At 46.5% G+C, this 20,522-nt stretch overlaps 1 protein-coding gene across 3 annotated transcripts in view; it reads left to right on the top strand.

Annotated features, from left to right (window-relative positions):
• Zc3h3 (zinc finger CCCH-type containing 3) overlaps positions 1–20,522 on the top strand; it is an 83,238-nt gene that overhangs the window by 61,613 nt on the left and 1,103 nt on the right. For all 3 annotated transcript variants that reach the window (XM_075959549.1, XM_075959550.1, XM_075959551.1), the window contains 3 exons: positions 2,092–2,223; positions 18,352–18,536; positions 19,124–19,470. In XM_075959549.1, the coding sequence (XP_075815664.1) occupies positions 2,092–2,223; positions 18,352–18,536; positions 19,124–19,470 (664 nt within the window). The remainder of the gene's footprint in view (positions 1–2,091; positions 2,224–18,351; positions 18,537–19,123; positions 19,471–20,522) is intronic.

Genomic DNA, 20,522 nt, shown 5'->3' with positions numbered 1-20,522 from the left:
GACAAGAGTCTCCTCCTGTCTCCATCACCCCAGGTCCTATAATGATGCCAGGCTACTTGCCACCTCCTCTACGGAACAGGGGAGGGAAACCTCAAAGATGCTCCTATAGTAGGAGGCCAAGGTCTTTTCTGTCTTCTGTCCCAAGGCTGTCATAGGTGGAGTAGTGATCTGAAGAGCCATGGAAGTAAGGCCAAGAGTGCAATGCCTAGGTGTGCCCCAGCCTGGAAGGACTGAGAGCACTGCAGTCAGGGCCACAGACCTCTTGGCATTAGCTGTACCCTCTGTCCTCTGAGAAGATGGCCATGAGTGTGAGGAAGGGCCTGGGGCCAAGGCCGCAGCGCAGAGGAGGCGGGTGGGTGAGGCCCGCTGCTGCTCCGACAGCTTTTCCCCTTGAGAAGCTTGGAGAGAATCAGCATTTTTCTCCCTAATCGAGCTTCGAAACTCTGTCGTGAGCAATTTGGAAATTCACGTCGAGTTTCAGGTTCATTAAGCGCCAGCTCCAGAGCCTGTGCGCACTCCGAGCTGTCTAATGTGTGGGCCGCACCAGCGCCCTGAATTAATGTTATTGTTATTTGTGTGGACGTGGCGGGGTGCAAACAAGGTTAATTGAAATGAGAACGCAGTTTCCTCTTGGTAACGGCCCCGCTCTGACAGCCAGGAGGAGCTCTGTTTGGTGCAAGAGTTGGCTTTATTATCCCTTTTTATTAGAGCTAATTTGGGCTCTATATCAAAAACCACATTAAGGGAATTGTCTACAGCTTCACCACCGCCAGCCCAAACGGGGCCCCCAGCCCCTCTCCCCTCTGTGGCTGCAGTTAAAAGACAATTAAAAATAAACTCTTGCTCAGTAAATCACCCTTTGTTTCTTTGATTTCCCCCCTCTTTACTCCAGGGCTGCTGCCCAGCCTCTTCCTCTTTGGCCTCCCTCAGACAGGTTCCTGCCTTCCCCTTTCCCACTTTGCCCAGAAAAGTGACTTTTTAAAGCCCGTGCATGGGTCAGGGAAGTATTCCTCAAACCACTGCTGGTCCAAGTGTGAACATCTCTCATCAGGCTGAGATGTGCATTGTCACTTCCTGGGGCCTAGGAGGGTGTGCTGGGCAAGGACAGTGACAATGTCCACTCTCCAAACAGTCCAGGAAGGGCTGGTGCTTGGCCCCTGGAAGGGGAAGGAGCCTGGAAAATTCAGAGACCACCTTTTCCCTGGGTTGCCCATCTTCCCCTCCAGGCCCACATGGTGCCAGCAGTCATCAGGGCTGATTTGCGGCTCTCTGTTGAGAAAGGAGCAGGATATATATCCGGCTCCTGGGCTGAGTCACTTGCCCAGGCCTGTCCACCCACAGCTGCCAGGGTGGGTCCAGACTTCCTGCTCCAGGACCCAACATACTGATAGGCTAGGCCTTAGTGCTACCATGTGACCAGTGTCTGACCTGGTATATGGATGCCCATCTCCAAGTCTGCCCCACCTAGATTAATAGAACTATATCCCAGGGCTCCCAAGATACACCAGGCCATGGGTTGGTGGTTATGAGCCCTGTTTACTGTGTTCACGTGTAGGGAATAGCACACCTAGGAAAAGGCACTGCTGCCGTGGCTTAGCTCCATATCTTCATTTTGGCCAAGTGATAAGGGAAGCAGGGGTTTGATATAGGAAAGTGGCTGTCCAGACCCCAGCTGCTGCTAGCTGGCACTGTATATTCATTCCGATTGGGGTTTATTTCTTGTTTGTTTTGTTTTTGTTTGTCCCCCCCCCGGAATCTCTCTCATATATATATGGAGAGAGAAATAGATATAGATATAGTCCTGGCTAGTCTTGGGTTTAATATGTAGACCAGGCTGGACTGGAACTCACAAATATTCAGCCTTCTCTGCCTCCCAAGTGTTGGGATTAAAGGTGTGCACTGTTACACCCAGCTTTGTGTCCATTTCTCTCAGGAGGACCATGGTGGGGGTCTTCAGGAAGGATCTGAGTGGCTGGTGTCCAGCTCTGGGACCCTCTCAGGGGCCTGCAAGTCCTGGTATTTGTACTTGTGAAGTGGGTGTGGTGCAAAGCTCTAGACTGTTGGGCCCTCACCTTTCTTCCCTCCCCACAGATGCCTGTGTGTTCCTACTTTCTGAAGGGGATCTGCAGCAACAGCAACTGTCCCTACAGCCACGTGTATGTGTCCCGCAAGGCTGAAGTGTGCGGTGACTTCCTCAAAGGCTATTGCCCACTGGGTGCAAAGGTGAGGGGGCTGCAGGCGGGCGTGGGGCAGGTTGTTAAGCAGTCTTCAGTACTTTCTGCACTGACTTCTGTTGTCTTGTATAGCCCTGAGGTGGTCATTGTAATTCTGTCTATCTCGCAAATGACTCAGAGGTACAGCTATTTGCCCAGGATCCCACAGGGCCAGGTAGCATTCCAGGTCCTCATGCAGGGGCAGCAGGGGATTAATAGCAGAACCTGCCCAAAATATGGGAGGGTTATAGTGACTGAGACAGCAAAACCCGGGGATATTGCTGTGAGTTAAGGCCAGTAGTGACTGAGAGAGATGTCAGAGGTTTGAAGCTCTACAGGACTGAAATAGCTGTATGACTGCCTGCTTCCATGGAAGCTGGGTGTATATGTGTGTGTGTGTCACAGGGACAGCAGAAGCACAGTGTATGTGCCCCACCCTACATGGGCATAGCCCTCTAAAGTTGCTTGAGCTTTTTGATGCTTTTTGTCTTTTATCCTAGCTACCCACCAGAGTGGCTTGAGACTCTGTACGAGCAGTGACTTCCTTGAGCCTACTGATGTTTCTGTATTTCTACTGACAACATGAGCTTGACAGGAGCTGTTGGGTCACCTTGAAGGGCACTGATCCCTGGCAAGGAAGCCCTTCCGGGGAGGTGGGGACTGGCAGGACCTGGCAGGGTCACTTCTAGGCGCTGGCCCAGGTGAGGGGCAGGACCCCATGGAAGCTGCAGCTGATTATTGTAAAATATTCCAATTTAAATGAAGATATCAGAGCGATATTTAAGTCCTGCTTCTATTAGTGGAAGTGCTTACTGCGTCCCTTTCTGCGTGTCAGCGCTGCGTCCCTGCCGCATGATGGATAGCAGCTTGTAATTATATATGGGGGAAAGCGCTGAGCAGGCCAGATCCAGCGGGAGGGGAGGTAGCAGTCTGGGCCTGTGAGGGTTAATTTTATTCTCTAAATAATATAAAAAGTGCTGAGTCGTCACCTTGCGCCTGAAGTAGAAGTCCTCAAATGGGCCCTAGAGAGTTTATAATATTCCACTGAATCAAGTGAAACTGTTAACCTTGCTTCATAAAGCCAGGGCTTGTTAAAGAGGCACGTTCCCTTTCCTTTTGAATAATTTAGGCTGGGAGTAAGTCTCTGCTCCTTCCCTTTCTGGGGGCCATGGGGCTGCTCCAGGTCCTCCCACTCGGGGTAGCCTCTGCCAGCTGGCAGGACAACTCCTCTGGACTTGAGGACAGTTGGTGACAGCAGGCTGGTGACTGTTTTGTAGAATGCCTCGCACTGTCTGGGTCTGGTGTATCCTCACACTGTAGTAGAAAGTGGCAAGTGTGGCACCGTGGCATCCTCCCGTTCCTGGCTCTGACCTAGGGCACACTTTGATGACTTGAGGGATGTGACGCCGCTAGCTTTGCCTCAGCAGTTATCTCCTTGGATCATAAGTATTCTGTGTACATCTGCCCCAGGGCACAGAGCTGGCGAATCTAGTCTCTGTATATGTATACCTATGCATTTTGGGTATGTGTGTGTGCTTTTGGGAGCCATTTATTCATGCATATGTGCATGTGTGTGGAGATTGTGTATGCGCGTGTATCCCAGCTTCTTCCACCTCTCTGCTGAACCTGCTACACAGCTCTCCACTGTACTCAGTGCCTCCTGCTCTGCCATCTCCTGCATGTGCTTAGGCCCATCCAGGACCCTGACTATTCGGTTTCAGCTCTGTACTAGTCCATCCTAACCCTCTTGGCTACTGAAACACCCGAGTCCTCCCTTAGTATCCTTGGTTTTCCTACCCATTGCCTCATACTATCTGTGCCTTGTGAGGGGGCATCCTCCAGTCAGCCCAGATCTTTATTTTTGTATGCAGCCCTTCCATTTTCTCCATAATTTATATGCTGAGTCTGTTGAGGGCCCATCTTTATCCATGATCACAGAGAGCTCCCATCTTTGGCACTGCTGACTGCACTAGTTGTGGTGAGGTGGTTGTTGGTAAGGGGCTAGACTCAAGTCCAGCCTGCCTGGCCACTTGTAGTCACAGTCACCTGCACAGCTCTTCACCACTAAGGATGCGTCCTTTCCTAGAGATGAGGGCTCTGCCTGCCACATGAGGCTGAGAAGGTAAAAAGAGCTATGTCATGACTGTCTCGTGCAGGCTGCCATGCACTCCCTGGAATCGCTGTTGTTGATTTGTTTGTCATGTGAGGCCTTTACTTGGTGTATCTGTATGTAGTGAGCGTATTTCTCAAATGACATCCTAATATGTCTTCCTTTCCCTCTGAACGTGGAGGTTTTAGAGGAAACAACAGATTCACTGAGATATAACTCAGGGAGCGTACGGTTTCGGTGGCACAGCTTTTGACATATTATTTTTGTTTGTTTTTAGTGCTTGGGATTGAGCCTGGAACATGTACACTAGGCAAATACCTGCCTTAGAAATAATCCCTCATTGCTCACGCTTTATTTCTTTATTTTACTTTGGTTTTGTTTTTTAATTATGGCATGAAATGAAAAAGAAAATGTAATATGGAGCTGGGATGTGACTCCATGGTGAGGCACCGGCCTAGCGTGAGTCCCAGAACTACAGAAGTCTGTGGTGTGACACATACAGCAGCTCTCCTTATCTTACCTATTCTTAAGGCAGCAACTCTGCCTTTAATTAAATTTACAATATTAAGCCAAGGCATAAATCTGTAATCCCAGCACATGGCACAATGCCAGTTTATGCCCAGTCTGCTCTACATACTGAGTACTAGGCCAGCCAGGGTCACACAGCATGACCTGTCTCAAAAGTAAATAAATATTCATAGTAAAAAAAAAAACCACAGTAATCTGCAATCACCACCACTGTGAAATATTTTCAAAACTTTTTCAGCACTCCAAACTGAAATACTATAAATATATTAAGCAGGAACTGGCCTCCTCCCTGTCCCCGGCTGCTGGTAGCCTTGTCTAGGCATTTCACATGATAAAACCAGGCAGTGTTTGTTCCTCTGTGTCTGGCGTCTGGGTTCTTTCTCTCGCCATAGTGCTTTCAGGGTTCATGTTGCAACACGTAAGAACATCATTCCTTCTTATGGCCACATAATATTCCATCACATGCATGCAGGCATTATGTTCATCCCTGTATGTGTGTAAAAAGACATGGGTGCATGGGTTAGTGCCACCTTTTGACTGCTATGAATGATGCTATATTGAACACTGTCATGCATGCATCTGCTTTTACTTCCTTGCTGGGTCGTACATCAGTCCTATATTTGTCTTTTTGTAAGCCTGCCACACTGTGTTCCGTGGTGCCCGGACGACTTCACATTTCCATAAACAGGAATCCTCCCCACTGCATGTTGTGAACTAATTTGTTAACACTGGTAATTTTTATAGATTCCTTGGGATTTTTGAAATATAAGATCTGTCATCTGAAGACAGACAAAATGTTACTGGTCCTGTTTCAGTCTGAAGTCTTTTTGTTTCTTTTCCTTGTCTAGCTGTTCTGGTTGGTAAGCCAGTATGTTGCTGAATAAAAGTGCCAGAAGTGAGCATCCCTTCTCTTGTTTTCTGTCGATAAGCATGATGCTAGCCTTGGGCTTTTTAGGAATGTTGTGGTTTCAAGGTAACGCTGACCTTCTGGGAGAAGTTTAGGAATATGTCTTTTTTTCCCAGTTATCAATGGCTGCTGCTTTCTGACCCATGGATTATTCAGAAGTGTGCTGTTCAGTTCCCAGGAATCTGGAAATGTGTCTTGTTATCTTTCTGATCTTGATTTGATCCCCTCATAGTAAAGAATATACTCTGTATAATTTTAGTATTTCTGCCTGCCCCTATACCCATCCAACTTGGACTCAAACCCATGCTAGGCAAGTGCTCTACACTAAGCTACATCCCAGCCTTTTCAGTTTCTAAGCACCTGTTTGTTTGTTTGGTTTTGGGGTCTCTCTGCATAGCTCTGAATGTCCTTGAACTCAGAGCTCTGTCTGCTTCTGCCTCCAGTGCTGGGATTAAAGGTGTGTGCTATCATTGCCTGGCTCTTTGGGCCTGTTTTATGTCTTGGGTATTTTCTACAGGATGGGAAAGTGCAAGCCTCGAGACGCAGCTGCCCTTTCTAGCTGCTGTTTTCTGACCAAACCCTGTGGCTTGTTGCTGACCTTCCGTTGGAAACAGCTTGCATTTATACCTGTAAGCACAGCCACATTGTCATTTATGTAAGGGTTTTAAACTGCATTTTATTTTATTTTTTGGTTTGGGACAAAATCTCTCTGTGTAACCAAGGTTAAACTCAAAACTTTACATCTATTTGTTTCCCAGGGTTGAAACTACAGTCTGTCCTTTGCTGTGCTTCAAAACATGTCAGAGCCGGGCGGTGGTGGCGCACGCCTTTAATCCCAGCACTCGGGAGGCAGAGGCAGGCGGATCTCTGTGAGTTCGAGACCAGCCTGGTCTACAGAGCTAGTTCCAGGACAGGCTCCAAAGCCACAGAGAAACCCTGTCTCGAAAAACCAAAAAAAAAAAAAAACATGTCAGACCACAAATGCCAGTTTTCAATTGTTATATGAGAACATTGGGCCTAACGAACATCACCATGTGGTACCCTGGAAAAAATGTTTTCTTTTATTGGGTAAAACATTCTGGGATTCCATAAATAGGTTTTGCTTTTGAAAGATTTTTTAAAAAAATTCCCTTTGTTATTATTATATATGTGTGTATGAGTATATATTATATGTGTATATATATACAATATACTACACATGGACCGACACACACAAAGATGTGGAGGGAGCGTGCACATGCTGTGTGGTACGTGGATGCGAGCCAGAGGACAACTTTGCAGAGGCTGTTCTCTTTCTACTTTCAGATTGGTTCTAGGAGCTGAACTTAAGTGGCCAGGCTTGTACCATCAATCCTTCACCCGCTGAACTACCTTGCTGGTCTTAGAGATGTTTTTGAGTTCTGACTTTTTGTCTAGTTTTCTCTTTTCTAAGACATGGTTTCATGTAGCCCAACCTGATGTCTAACTCATTATGTAGCTAAGAATGATCTTGAACATTTGATCTTCCTGCCTTTATATCCAGAGAGCTGGGATTGCACGTGTGTGCCACCCTGCCTTGAGTTACATGGTGGGAGCACCAAAACCCTGGTTTTCATGCATTATAGGCAAGCACTCTGCCAGTTGAGTTACATCTTTAGCTCACAGGCATTGAGTTTTCCTGAGTCTGTTTATCTCTTTTTTATGCCAGTAAGTTTTTTGTTGTTGTTGTGTATATACATATGCCTGTGCATGTGTGTTCTGGCATATGTGCTTGTGTGTGCATGTGTATGTAAAGGTCAGAGCTTGATAACAGGTGTCATCCTTACAGGCTTGTCACCTTAATTTTTGAGGCAGGGTCTTTGAAACTGGAGCTCACCAATTGGCCACATTGGTAGACTCTGAGGATCCTGCTGTCTTGCCTTCCTAGCACTGAGATTACAAACGTGCTGCTGTGCCCATCTTTTTACATAACTTCTGGGGACCATCTCAGGGCCTTTGTGCTTGAATAGCAAGCACTTTACCAGATGAGGCCATCTCTATAGCTCCCACAGAGCTCTTTCGTAGGGCTGAAGTGATGGCCCAGCAGCTAAGAGCACTTGCCACTCCTTCAGAGGACCTGGACTTGTTTCCCAGCAGCCACATGTTGGCCCGTGATCATTGTAACTCCAGTGTCAGGGAATCTGGTGCTATCTTTTCACCTCCGCAGGTACTAGGCACACACATGGTGCACACACATACTAATATACTAATACACACAAAATAAATAATTTTAAAGAAAAAGTTATTTTGTTTGGTACATATGCATTTTAGGTTTTAATTTATTAGGTTGGGCTTGTTGAGACAGGATGTCTGTGTTAATCTAGAACTCACTCTGAGAGGAGGCCAGTGTCCAGCTTGTGGCACTTCTGCTCCTGCTTCCCAGTGCTGTGATTACAGAAAGTGCAAGCATGCCAGATAGGGCATGTGCACTTTAGAATTGCTTCATCCTCTTGACAGAGTCACGGCCTGTCATTATATACTACCTCTGGCTCTGCTTTCTTTGCTCAGCAGCCTCCTTTTCAGATTGAGTTATGGCCATTCCTTTCTTCAGTGGATCAACTCTGTATGACCTAGCCTTTTTTTAATGTGTGTGTGTTTGTGTGTATATTGAAATTTTATTTGTTTTTGTTGTATGTGTCTTGAGTACTTTGCCTATATGTATGTCTGTGCATTTCTTGTATCATGTAATATTCTTGGAGGCCAGAAGAGGGCATTGGATCCCCTGGAACTGTAGTTACAGATAGTTGTAAGCTACCATGTGGATGTAGCCAATGCTTTTAACCTCTGAGTCATCTCTCCAGACTCCCTCCCCTACGTATGTATTCATTTTCATTTTATTTTTAATCATATAAACTTGTGTGTGTGTTGGGGGGTGTTGGTTATGTGGACATGAATGCAGGTAGGTGTTCTTGGAGGCCAAAGGCACAGATCTATCTGGAGCTAGAATTGCAAGCAGTTGTGAGCCACGTAACATTGGCACCAAGAACAATACTCTGGTCCTCTGGAAGAGCAGACAGACTCCAAATTACTGAGCCATCTCTCCAATTTCTCCATATATACACATATATACATTTTTTTTTCTTGAGACAACAGTCTCACTGTGCAATCCTGGCTGACTTGGAGCAGGCTGGCTTTGAACTCACAGAGATCTACTTATTTCTGCTTCCTGAGTGCTAGGATTATAGATGCATACACCACACCTAGCTTCCATATTTTTATTTTCATTTTACCTATTCATAGTATTTGAAGTGACTTTTTATAGACAGCATATAACTAAGTCACTTTTTATTTATTTATTTATTTTTTTTTTAAATTTTCGAGGCAGGATTTCTCCGTAGCTTTTGGTTCCTATCCTGGAACTAGCTCTCCTAGACCAGGCTGGCCTCGAACTCACAGAGATCCGCCTGCCTCTGCCTCCCGAGTGCTGGGATTAAAAGCGTGCGCCACCACCGCCCAGCCACTTTTTTTTTTTAAGTGCATTCTGCCAATATCTGTTTTGATTTTGTTTGGTTGTTTGGTTGGTTTTGATCTTTTTGAGACAAGTTTTCTCTGTGTAGCAGCCCTAGCTGTCCTGGAACTAGCCCTGTATGACAAGGCTGGCCTCTAATTCACAGAGATCTGCCTGCCTCTGCCTCCTGAGATAAAAGGCATGTGCCACTACTGCCCAGTAATATCTGCTTTTTAGTTAGTGAATCTGTGCCATTTATATTTAGTGTATAGGGTCAAACCTAAAATCTTTTTTTTTAAAGATTTATTTATTATGTATACAGCATTTCTTCCATGTATGCTTGCATGCCAGAAGAGAGCGCCAGATCTCATTATAGATGGCTGTGAGCCACCATGTGGTTGCTGGGAATTGAACTCAGGACCTCTGGAAGAACAGTCAGTGCTCTTAACCTCTGAGCCATCTCTCCAGCCCTCAAACCTAAAATCTTAACACTCAAGAGGCTAAAGTACTCAAGGAGGCTCACCCTTAGCTTAAGGAAAGCCTTGACTACATAATGAAGCTCTGCTTAAAACAAAATAAATAAAAATTAAAAGCACACTAAATGCTGTAACTTTTGAGTGTAATGTAGGAAGCTCAAGAAAAAACAGAAAGCTGGGGATAGTGGAGCATACCTTTAATCACAATACACAGAACCAGGCTGATCTCCATGAGTTCTAGGCCAATCTGGGCTACATAACAAGTTGTAAGATAAGCAGGGCTGCATGATGAGAACCTGACTCTGAAAACAAATAAGCAAAAAGATTCTAGCTTAGCAGTATTTTTCTTTATTTTTATCTTGAAGAAGGTTATGCTATTTCTCTCTTCATGGTCATTTCATTCTCCTGTGGGAAAATAATTATTTCTTTTTTTGGTTGCTTCAGGGTTATTTCTTTGTCTTCAACTTTTATGCATCTGATCATCATGTATTCTAGGAGGATTTCTTGGTCTATCCAGTTTGGGGTTCATGCTACTTCTTGAATTCCAGTTGTTTTTCCTTTCCTTCAATGTCTTCTAGTGCAGTACAATTAGGTCTTGGCTTACAGTTTCAGGTCTCCTGGTCTGACTTTGTCTCTATGGTTCATTTTAGTTTCCACTCCATTTCTGTCCCTTTGCCCACTGCTGAGTTTGTTTCAGTCGTTGTACTTTTCAGCTCTTAAAATTTATTGGTTTGACTACACCCTCCTGTCTCATTAGTTTGGAGCATGTTTATGAGGCTGCTTTAAACCCTTGTCAGTGGTTCTAATACCTGTCTCCTTCTGGTTGGCACATATTCATGGCTCAACATTTAAATATCTTAGGTTTCTATAGCTGTGATGAAACACCATGACCAGAAGTCACTTGGGGAGGAAAGGATTTTGTGGTGATTTGAAAGAAAATGACCCTCAAAGGAAGTAGCACTATTAGGAGGTGTGGCCTTGTTAGAGTAGTTGTGGCCTTGTTGGAAGGGTGGGCTTTGAGGTATCCTGTGCTCAAGCTACACCCAGTGTTATAGTTTACTTCCTGTTGCGTGTAAATCAAGCTGTAGAACTCTCAGCTCCTTTTTCAGCACCCTGTCTGCATGCTGCCTGCCATGATAATAGTGGACTAAACTGCTGAAACTGTAAGCCACCCAACTAAATGTTTTCCTGTTTTCCTTCATAAAAGTTTCTGTGGTTATGCTGTCTCTTCTGAGCAATTGAAACCCTAACTAAGGCAGGTTTATTTCAACTTGCAGCTTGTAGTCCATCATCTAGGGAAACCAGGGCAGGAACCTGGAGGTAGGAACTGTAGCAGAGGCTATGGAGGAACACTTTTTATTGACTTGCTCAACCTGCTTTGTTAAGAACACCCACAGTGGCCTGGGCCCTCCCCCATCAATTACCAATCAAGAAAATGTGTTACAGGCTTGCCTACAGGCAAGTCGTTTTTTCAAATTTATTTTGTGTTCATTGCCTGCATGTATATTGCATGATAGTGTCAGAAGCCCTGGAACTGGAGTTAGTCAGTTGTGAGCAGCCGTGTGAGTGCTGGGAATTGAGCCCAGGTCCTCTGGAGAACAGCCAGTGCTCTTAACTGCTGAGCCATCTCCCCAGCCCCTACAGGCAAACCTTAATGGAGGAATCTCCTCAGTTGAGAGTCCCTCTCCTAAAAGACTCTAACCTGTGTCAAATGGACATAAACTAGCCAGGATAGTAGCTCCCTATTGATTTGACACACCAACACAACATTATTGAACAATAATATTTCTTAGTCTTCATCTCTAAGATATCATATTAATGTCACAATATAAATACAGTATAACTTGGCCGGGCGGTGGTGGCGCACGCCTTTAATCCCAGCACTCGGGAGGCAGAGGCAGGCGGATCTCTGTGAGTTCGAGACCAGCCTGGTCTACAGAGCTAGTTCCAGGACAGGCTCCAAAACCACAGAGAAACCCTGTCTCGAAAAAGCAAAAAAAAAAAAAAAAATACAGTATAACTTAGAAGTTCCATAGTCATTAAATTTTCAGTACTTTAAAGGTTCAATCCCTTTAAAATATCTGGAGTCTTTTTCAAAGTCCAAAGCCTCTCTAAAATACCCAGTTCTCTCTCAAATTACCCAAAATCTCTCTGGCAGTCCAAAGTTTCTCTAAAATATCCAAGATCATACAACTGTGACATGAGTCTTCATGTGTCATTTCCTTAGTGAAATCAATTCTTCTTTTTCTGAATATTTATTTCTTTTCATCTTCTATTTCTGTGGTGTATTTTTGAAGAACAAGAATTCTTACTATTAGTATATGTAGATTTGCTTCTTTTGTTGTTGTTACTGTTTTATTTGTTTGTTGTTTGGTTGGTTGGTTTCTCGACACAGAGTTTCTCTGTGTATCTTTGGCTCTTCTGGAACTCACTCTGTAGACCAGGCTGACACTGAACTCACAGAGATCCTCCTGCCTCTGCCTCCCAAGTGCTGGGATTAAAGGCATGAGCCACCTCGACCAGCTAAGCTTGTTGTTGCTGTTTGAGACAGGATCTTACTATGTAGTCCTGGATAGCCTCAAACTCACAATGTAGACCAGGCTAACCTTGAATCCACAGAGATCTGCCTGTCTCTGCCTCCTGAGTGCTGGGATTAAAGTTGTGTGCCACCACACCCAGCTAGTTTTCACTATATTTACCCTCAGTCTTCCAAAAGTATATTTTACTCCATTCATTCATTCATTTTGCATGTGCTGGGCAAGTATAGTACCACTGAGCCTGGAAATACAGTTGATATTCACTTTATCAAGTTAAAAAGATACTTGGGTTGTTTCGTTTGCTTATTGATTTCTTTTTTCTTTTGCTGTTTTAGTATTTTTAATTTCATTTATTTATGACTATGCCTGTGTAAGTGGTATGTACTCTTGGGTACATGTACAGGTGATAAGCATGTCCATGTGCATGGAGGCCAAAAGAGACCAAGGTATTTGGTTCCTTGGAGCTGGAGTTACAGGCATTTGTGGAATGCCTGACTTACATGGGTGCTGGGATCCAAACTCTGTATTCCTGATTGCTCATCAAGTGCTCTTAACTGCCACGCTTCCTCTTTAGCCTCATGTTTTGTTTTTTCTTTAAAGCAGAGTCTTGCTGTATAGCCCAGGCTAGCCTCAAACTCAGGATTCTCCTGTCTTGCCTGCTGAGTGCTGGGGTCACAGGTGGACCTACCACACCTGGCACACTTGGAATTCTAATTGGGATTGTTGAATCTGTGGGTCAGGGCAGTGAGAGCGGACATGGGCTTTTATCACTTTATCATGGTGAACTTTCCACCATTAAAGTGGCACTATTATAAGTAGAATATAGAGCTCTTGCTTAGCATACATGAAGCCCTGGTTCAGTCCCAGGTCCACACAGTTTTATTTTCTCACTATTCATTGATAGTATTTATGTTGATTTTGTTTCCTGCTGTCTTGCTACATGGTATCTGTGATGGTAATTGTAATGATTCCTAGTTAAACACTGGTGTTTTAATCATTGAGGGTTTTGTTTGTTTTTTAGCCCAAGTACATGCCCCCTTTCTTTCGTAGTATGAGTAGAGTATAGCAGTGGGAGCCCCAGCCTTTCCTCTCCATCGGGCACGCTTTCTGGAAGTTTGGTTTTTTGGGTTTGTTTGTTTTTGTTTTTTGTTTTTTGCTTGTTTAAAGATTTATTTGTAGCCAGGTAGCGGTGGTGCATGCCTTTAGATCCAGTACTGTGGAGGCAGAGGCAGGAGGAGCTCTGTGTGTTCGAGGCCAGCCTGGTCTACAGAGTGAGTTCCAGGACAGCCAGACTTGTTACATAGAGAAACCCTGTCTTGAGGAAAAAAAAAAGATTTTTTTATTTTATTTATTTTTATTTTATGTATGAGTGTTTTGCTTGCATGTATTCTGTGGACCATATGTGTGCCTGGTGACTGCTGAGACCAGAAGAGGATGTTTGACTCCTGGAACTGGAGTTAGATGGCTATGATCCTCCATGTGGGTACAGAAACCCAGGTCCTCTGCAAGAGCAGCAGTGCCTCTAACCTCTGAGCCATCTCAAAAGGAGCCAGAAAGAGAGGGAGAAGAAGTGTTGGGCATAGTGAGCCACAGTGCTGAACCAGAGCTTAGTGAGCACTGCAGGGAAGGAAACCTGTGCTGCCGTCCTCTGGAACAACGTGTTTGCTTTTACTGCTTTAGTCTAAATGTCTTTACATTATTTATTTAGCACATCTGTGTATGTGCGCACACAGATGTCCTTGCATGCAGCTGGAGGTAAGGGGACAACTTGTTGGAGTTGGTTCTCTTTCCTTCCACCATGTGTGTCTTGGAGACTGAACTACAGCCATCAGAGTTGGTGGCAGCTGCCTGAGCTGGAGAGTCATTTCTCTGGCTCATGCTGATTTTTATTTTTTTGAGACATTCTTACTGTGTAGCCTTGGTTGTCCTGAAACTTAACAAATAGACCATGCTAGCCTCAAACTTGCCGAGATCCAGTTGTCTCTGCCTTTAGAGTCCTGGGATTAAAGTGTAGGCCACCATTCCAGGTCTGGGAGGTTCTTATAGTAAGAATATGTTCCTTTCCTTCACTAATGTGCCTAACTTCAACTTTGAATTAAGGTTGGATTTTATTAAATAATTCATTTCTATGGATATGATCTAAGACTTTGTCTTCTCAGTTAACCTTGTAATATAATAATTTCTGTTTATCAATCTTTTTAAATTTTTTTTATTTTTTTTAATTTATTTATTTATTAAGGATTTCTGCCTCCTCCCCGCCACCGCCTCCCATTTCCCTCCCCCTCCCCTGATCAAGTCCCTCTCCCTCATCAGCTCGAAGAGCAAACAGGGTTCCCTGACCTGTGGGAAGTCCAAGGACCGCCCACCTCCATCCAGGTTTAGTAAGGTGAGCATCCAAACTGCCTAGGCTCCACCAAAGCCATTATGTGCAGTAGGATCAAAAACACAGAGACCCATATTGGAGCACCGGACAGAAATCTCAAGGTCCAAATCAGGAGCAGAAGGAGAGGGAGCACGAGCAAGGAACTCAGGACCGCGAGGGGTACACCCACACACTGAGACAATGGGGATGTTCTATCGGGAACTCACCAAGGCCAGCTGGCCTGGGTCTGAAAAAGCATGGGATAAAACCGGACTTGCTGGACATAGCGGACAATGAGGACTACTGAGAACTCTTTTTAAATTTTTGTGCACCATTTATTTGTGTATTTTTGAATGTGTGGATGAGTGTATCTTGTGCATGCAGGTGCCTTCCGAGGCCAGAAGAGGGCATTAGATACCCTAGAACCTAGTTAGCGGTAGGTGTGACTTGATTGACATGAGTTCTGGGAAACTGAAGCAGGTTCCTCTCTAAGCAGTACACACTGTTAGCCAGCAAGCCATATTTCCCACCCTAGCTACCCCGGAACTCATCGTGTAGATCACACCGGCCTCAAACTCACAGAGATCCTCCTGCTTCTACCTCCAGAGTATTGGGATCAAAGTCTTAAGCCACCATGCTTGGTGATCTTTAATTTTTAGTTATTATTGCTGTGTGTGAGGGGGCCCATTTGTCATGGCAAATATGTGAAAGTCAGTTGACAATTGTAGGTTTAGGTTTCTCATCCGAGCCTTTATGTGGGGTCCAGAAATTGTACTCAATTCCTCATGCTTTCAGGGCAAGCACTTCTACACCACAGGGCCATCTTGTCAGCCCTTAATCTTTCTCTAATCAACTTTACCTTTGTTTTGTTTTATTTGAGACAGGTTTTCTCTGTGTAGCTTTTGGAACCTGTCCTGGAACTCGCTCTGCAGACCAGGCTGGTCTCAAATTCATAGAGATCTGCCTGCCTCTGCCTCCCAAGAGCTGGGATTAAAGGTGTGTGCCACCACCGCCTGATAACTTCTACCTTTTGTTTGTTGATTTCCTCATGGTCCTGGTTGCTTAGTGCCTCTTCATCATGCAGCTTTCTCTAGGCCCAGTGTTGGCCTAGATGTTCTCATGGCAAGCTTTTTTTTTTTTTCAAGATGATTCTGACTTTATAGACTGTGGTTTTCTGTTTTACCCTCTGTGGATTTGATTTGTTTATGAAGTAGAACTGTGTCTTGAAAATTCTTGGAAGATTATAATAAAAACTCTTTGAGTTAGAACTCTCTTAAATACTGATTGAAATTTCTTTATGGCAATAAGAAAATTCAAGTTTTTTTTTTAAGATTTCTTGTTAATCTTTCTGGAACTTGCCAATGTCACCTATGTATTCAGATTGGTTGGTATAAAGCTTGTTCTTGATGTAAAATAGGTCTTTTTTAAGTGCAGATGATTGGGGCAAAGACTTCACACGCCCATGCTTACACTGTCCCACCGAGCTGCGCCTTGACTCATGTCTCTGTGCGTCTTAGCATCAGATGTTACTCCTGTACTGGCGTTGCCTGTGCTGTTCATCCCTTGCTTCCTGATTAGTGATTATGAGAAGAGGAACCTTTGGAGTTTCTTGGCGTTAATTCCTACTGTTTTACCTCTTTCCTTCACATTTTTTGGCTCATTTTTCTGCTTTCTCTCATCTCTGGAGAGATGGGTTCTCTTTTCTCTACAAACATCTAAGGCTCTAGGATCCTAGGAACAGCACTACCCTGCACAGACGGTGGTGCACTGCCACAGAGCTCCCGCATGGCTCCTTACTTATAGTCCAGCTGGCCGTGGAAGAGTGAGAGCCTGACTCCAGATCCTTGGCTATCTTGCTGGTCAGGTCTTTGCATCAGTGAGTGGCCTGTGTCCGGGGCTGGGAGTGAGGTGATCCCTGATTTGTTTCCTAAGTGCCCATATCCAGGTCTAAGAGTGAGGTGGGCCCCATCTCTGCTACCTAGAAATTTTCTTTGTTTGCTTTCTCATAGCTCTTGGATGATCTAAGGACGCTCTTTACCTTTCTTTCTAGGGTTTTTGGTGCTTCTCAGGATCATTAGACCAACTTAGCACTTTCCGGGAAGAATGCACATGTTTTGGGAGGGGGGGACAGACAAGTGGAATTTGTTTTCCTTCAATCAAAATTTTTAGTATGTAGTCAATGAAAAATAGAATTTCATATTTTGTATTCTTTTTTTTTTCCTGCCGACTTTAAAGTTCATCATGTTTGACCACTGCAGGGTACCTCTGCTTAATCCCATCTCATTTTAGGTGCTTGTAGGCCACAGTATAGAGTAGTAGGGTCCAGGCTGCCTCTGATCCAAGCTCTGATGGTCTATTACAGCTTTGATAAACATGTTTGTGGGTCCCTTGACGCTCCTTGAATGTTACTGTTCACACTGTACACACCTGCACTGCTCACATGGCTACATGCCCACATGCATGCTGGTGGGGAGTCTTTTGTTCTCTGGCCATTCCAGCTTTTATCCCCTCTGTCAGGCGGCCCTGAGTTTTAAACCCCAGGTTGCTGGCTGGGCCCAGTGCACAGGAGCTCACATTCCTGGTAGGTGTCAATAAGTGAGTCTATGAAGGGAGGAGCCTTGCCTGCACCTGCACAACACAGGAGCAAATCACAGCAGGGTGCTTACTCTGTCCAGCTCGTCTCACTGCAGTTGGACACCTGCTGAGAAGGGTGTTCCCCACTCTGTGAGGCACTCTGCCAGGCTTGGTCCTAGTTGTTGGTAGCAGGGTAGGGGATGCCCTCCTCCCTCAGAGGATACATTCTAATAGGGAGGTCGTAAGGCCTGAGAGGATGTGGCTGTAAGACCGTGAGAGCTATGTACTGCTGGGCTACCATTCTCTACCCATGACTTAGCCTGGGCTGCTCTGGTACTATGACTGATTTTGATAAACCCTGTGAGTCCCGTGGAATATCTCATTTTGACCTGGGGCTTCTTGTTTCCTGGTCCAGTAGGAGGTGTAGTTTGGGTGCCCAAGATTGACTAGATTCTGGCTCGCTCTGTCAAACTATGGGAGAGTAGTAGCCCCTCCCCTGGAGAAGTTTTGGGTTTTGTACCAGAATAGAGCTTGGGAGCCCTGAACACCAGTCAACATTTCTGCGTTGTTTCCCGCTGGATAGGCCTAGCCACTGTACACTGGGCAGAGGCTTCTGGAGCCCCTGATGTGGTCTGGTGGACAGAACAGAGTCTAAGCCTTGGCCTGGGACACCTGCTGCCTGGCATGCCCTCCCCCTACCCTCTACACTGGTATAATTAGCCCCATGACAGGTGCCATGGATCGAGTGCCTGGCCCAGCCCTAACCCAGTGATGCCCGGCCTCAGCCGACCTGCCTTGCCTGCTAGCCTGGGCTCCTGGCCCAAACCCTATTCCATGAGGTCCCCTGAGGCCTCAAGCCCCACCCACCTTCCTCTGCTCCAAACACACCCACTGGAACAGAGACAGACAGACAGAGCAGACAGGCAGAGCCCCAGCAGTGTCCTGGCCTCAGGTTCTGGGAATCCCCAGGCAAGTGTTGGCCCTGGCCCTGCCTGCAGTGCATGTCCAGGTGGAACAACTCTAGGCTGATGGCCTCATCATTCTAGCAAGCAGCCTTTGACCCTGAGGCCTGGTGGGTCGCTTCCAGTCAGCAGGCTCTCACTGGCTGTATCTGGCCCTCCTTTCTGTGTGTAGCCATAGCATCTGCTTAGTTCCACCAACGATTATTCTTCCCCTAGTGCAAGAAGAAGCACACGCTGCTGTGTCCTGACTTTGCCCGCAGGGGTATTTGTCCCCGTGGTGCCCAGTGCCAGCTGCTCCATCGTAACCAGAAGCGACATGGCCGGCGGACAGCTGCACCTCCTACCCCAGGGCCCAGTGATGGAGCCCCCAGAAGCAGGGCCTCAGCTGGCCATGTACTCAGGTGACAGATCATATGGGTGCTGCGTATTTGATCTTATGTGACTGGAGGTGGCCCATCCCTGCTCTAAGGACATTTAGGACCCTCTGGGGTAAAGTCTCACCCCAACACTCTGGGCTTTAGATCCAAAAGGGAATCTCAGTTGGAGGCAAGAGCTCCTAAGATGCCTGTATTCTAGATCTCTGAATGTGGACAGAGTCATAAACACCCCATGCATGAAGGCTTTCAGAAACCCACTCCCTACTGGGGGGGAGGAAGCCCCTGAAAGGTGGGGTTACCACAGTTGTGCCCATCTCCTGTGGTTTGTGGGGACTCCCTGCAGATGAACCCTAGGCCCCAGAAGGTGAGGAATGGAGCTGGAATCTCACAGGCTTCAGCCGTATCTCTTTCTGGTCAAAGGCTGTGGAACCAGCCTGTCCCTGAACTGTATGATCTGTATAGCCATGCTCAGTAGCCTCCAGGGTCGGGATGGAGGCGAGGGGCTGGAAGCCCTGTTACAGGAATGAGTGCCATGCGAATAATTGACAAGCACCCTCTCTCCGTGTCTGTGGAGAAGCCACCACTCTTACTTTGTTCCCCCTTTCGTGCAGGAAGCCCTCTACTGCTCAACGCCCTGCCAGACAGATGTCCACTAGTCTGACCTCCAGAACTGAGGCCCCAGTCTCTCAACCCCCCTCCCCAAGGGTATTAGCCTCCACCTCTACCCTGTCTTCAAAGGCCACCGCTGCCTCCTCCCCATCCTCCTCCCCCTCTGCTAGCTCCCCCACCCCATCCCTGGACCAGGAAGAAGCTGCCTCTGGGACAGGTGGGACAGGCTCAGGAACAGGCTCCAGCAGCCTCTGCAAGCTGCCATCCTTCATCTCCCTGCATTCCTCCCCGAGCCCAGGAGGCCAGACTGGGCCCCAGACCCCCAGGAGCCCCCGCATCAAGGATTCAGGTGAGCAGTCCAGCCCTTCCTGGGTCTTTTTAAATGTTCACTTTAGAATGGCATCCTGGGAGTCAGTGTACCAGGTGCCCAGGGCAGGCCAGTGAGGAGCAAGCACAGCAGTGGCCGCCTCGAAGACCACCCCAGTGAGGGCTGATTTAATTAGAAAGCACCCATTTCTGTTAATTTGTTCTGGAAGATCACCGCACACTCCTGGAGAGAACAGATGTTCCCTCTCCCCAATGAGCGTTTGGGGCTTGGTAAATGGCTCCACTCAGCCTTGTTTAGGAGAGAAAAGAGGATTTTATGGCTGCAAACGACCCTTTCTGTAAACATTTTACAGCTCTCTGCGCGTTTGAGTGACGATAAACCCCACGCAGCTCGGCGGGCTGCAAATTTGCGACCATACGGCTATCATTTTATTGTCATATTTCACGGCCGTAACGTTAATGGAAGATGCTTGCTGCAGGCTTCTCTAACAGCCCCACTGAGCACACTGAAGCGCCTGCTGTAGGGACTGCCTCCTGGTTACATCGTCCTTCTTGGGTGCAGAGTGGATGATATCAGGCCCTTGCCCAACTGGAACCTAACTAAATGGGGCAACAGTTTCTTTCATGTAGGTGGCCATTGACTGGTGAGCAGCCGGGGATCCTGAGGCAGTGTGTGGCTTTAAAGATCATGAACCCAAAAGTTAATCTGAGGACCAAAGAAGCCACAGGGGACTTAAAACCTGCATGCATTTTGGGCAGACTAGAAGAGGGCTCCAGAAAACTCTTGAGGCTTGTTCAGCCAGGAAAGGAGCTGGAGGGGCAGGTGCAGCTGAGCCTGGGACAATCTCTGGCAGGAAGCCTAGCTGTGCCTGTTGAAGCAGCCCAGAGGACAAATGGGGGCTAACCTGGCCCAGGCAGTTGAATCTGCAGGCCTGGGCCCAGCTGCTGGGCCTCACTCCTGTCTTTGGCTGGCTGGACAGCGAATGGAATTAACAGCCCCGAAGAAAGGAACCCCGTCATGAGAGAGGTCTTACAGGGGCACGTGGGTCATGCCACATAGCCACATTGAAATAG

This window comes from Microtus pennsylvanicus, chromosome 2 (genome assembly GCF_037038515.1).
Source record: "Microtus pennsylvanicus isolate mMicPen1 chromosome 2, mMicPen1.hap1, whole genome shotgun sequence".
In the NCBI taxonomy this organism is placed as follows: domain Eukaryota; kingdom Metazoa; phylum Chordata; class Mammalia; order Rodentia; family Cricetidae; genus Microtus; species Microtus pennsylvanicus.
Note: the sequence above shows the minus strand (reverse complement) of the source record. Positions and strands in the feature narration are given on the sequence as shown.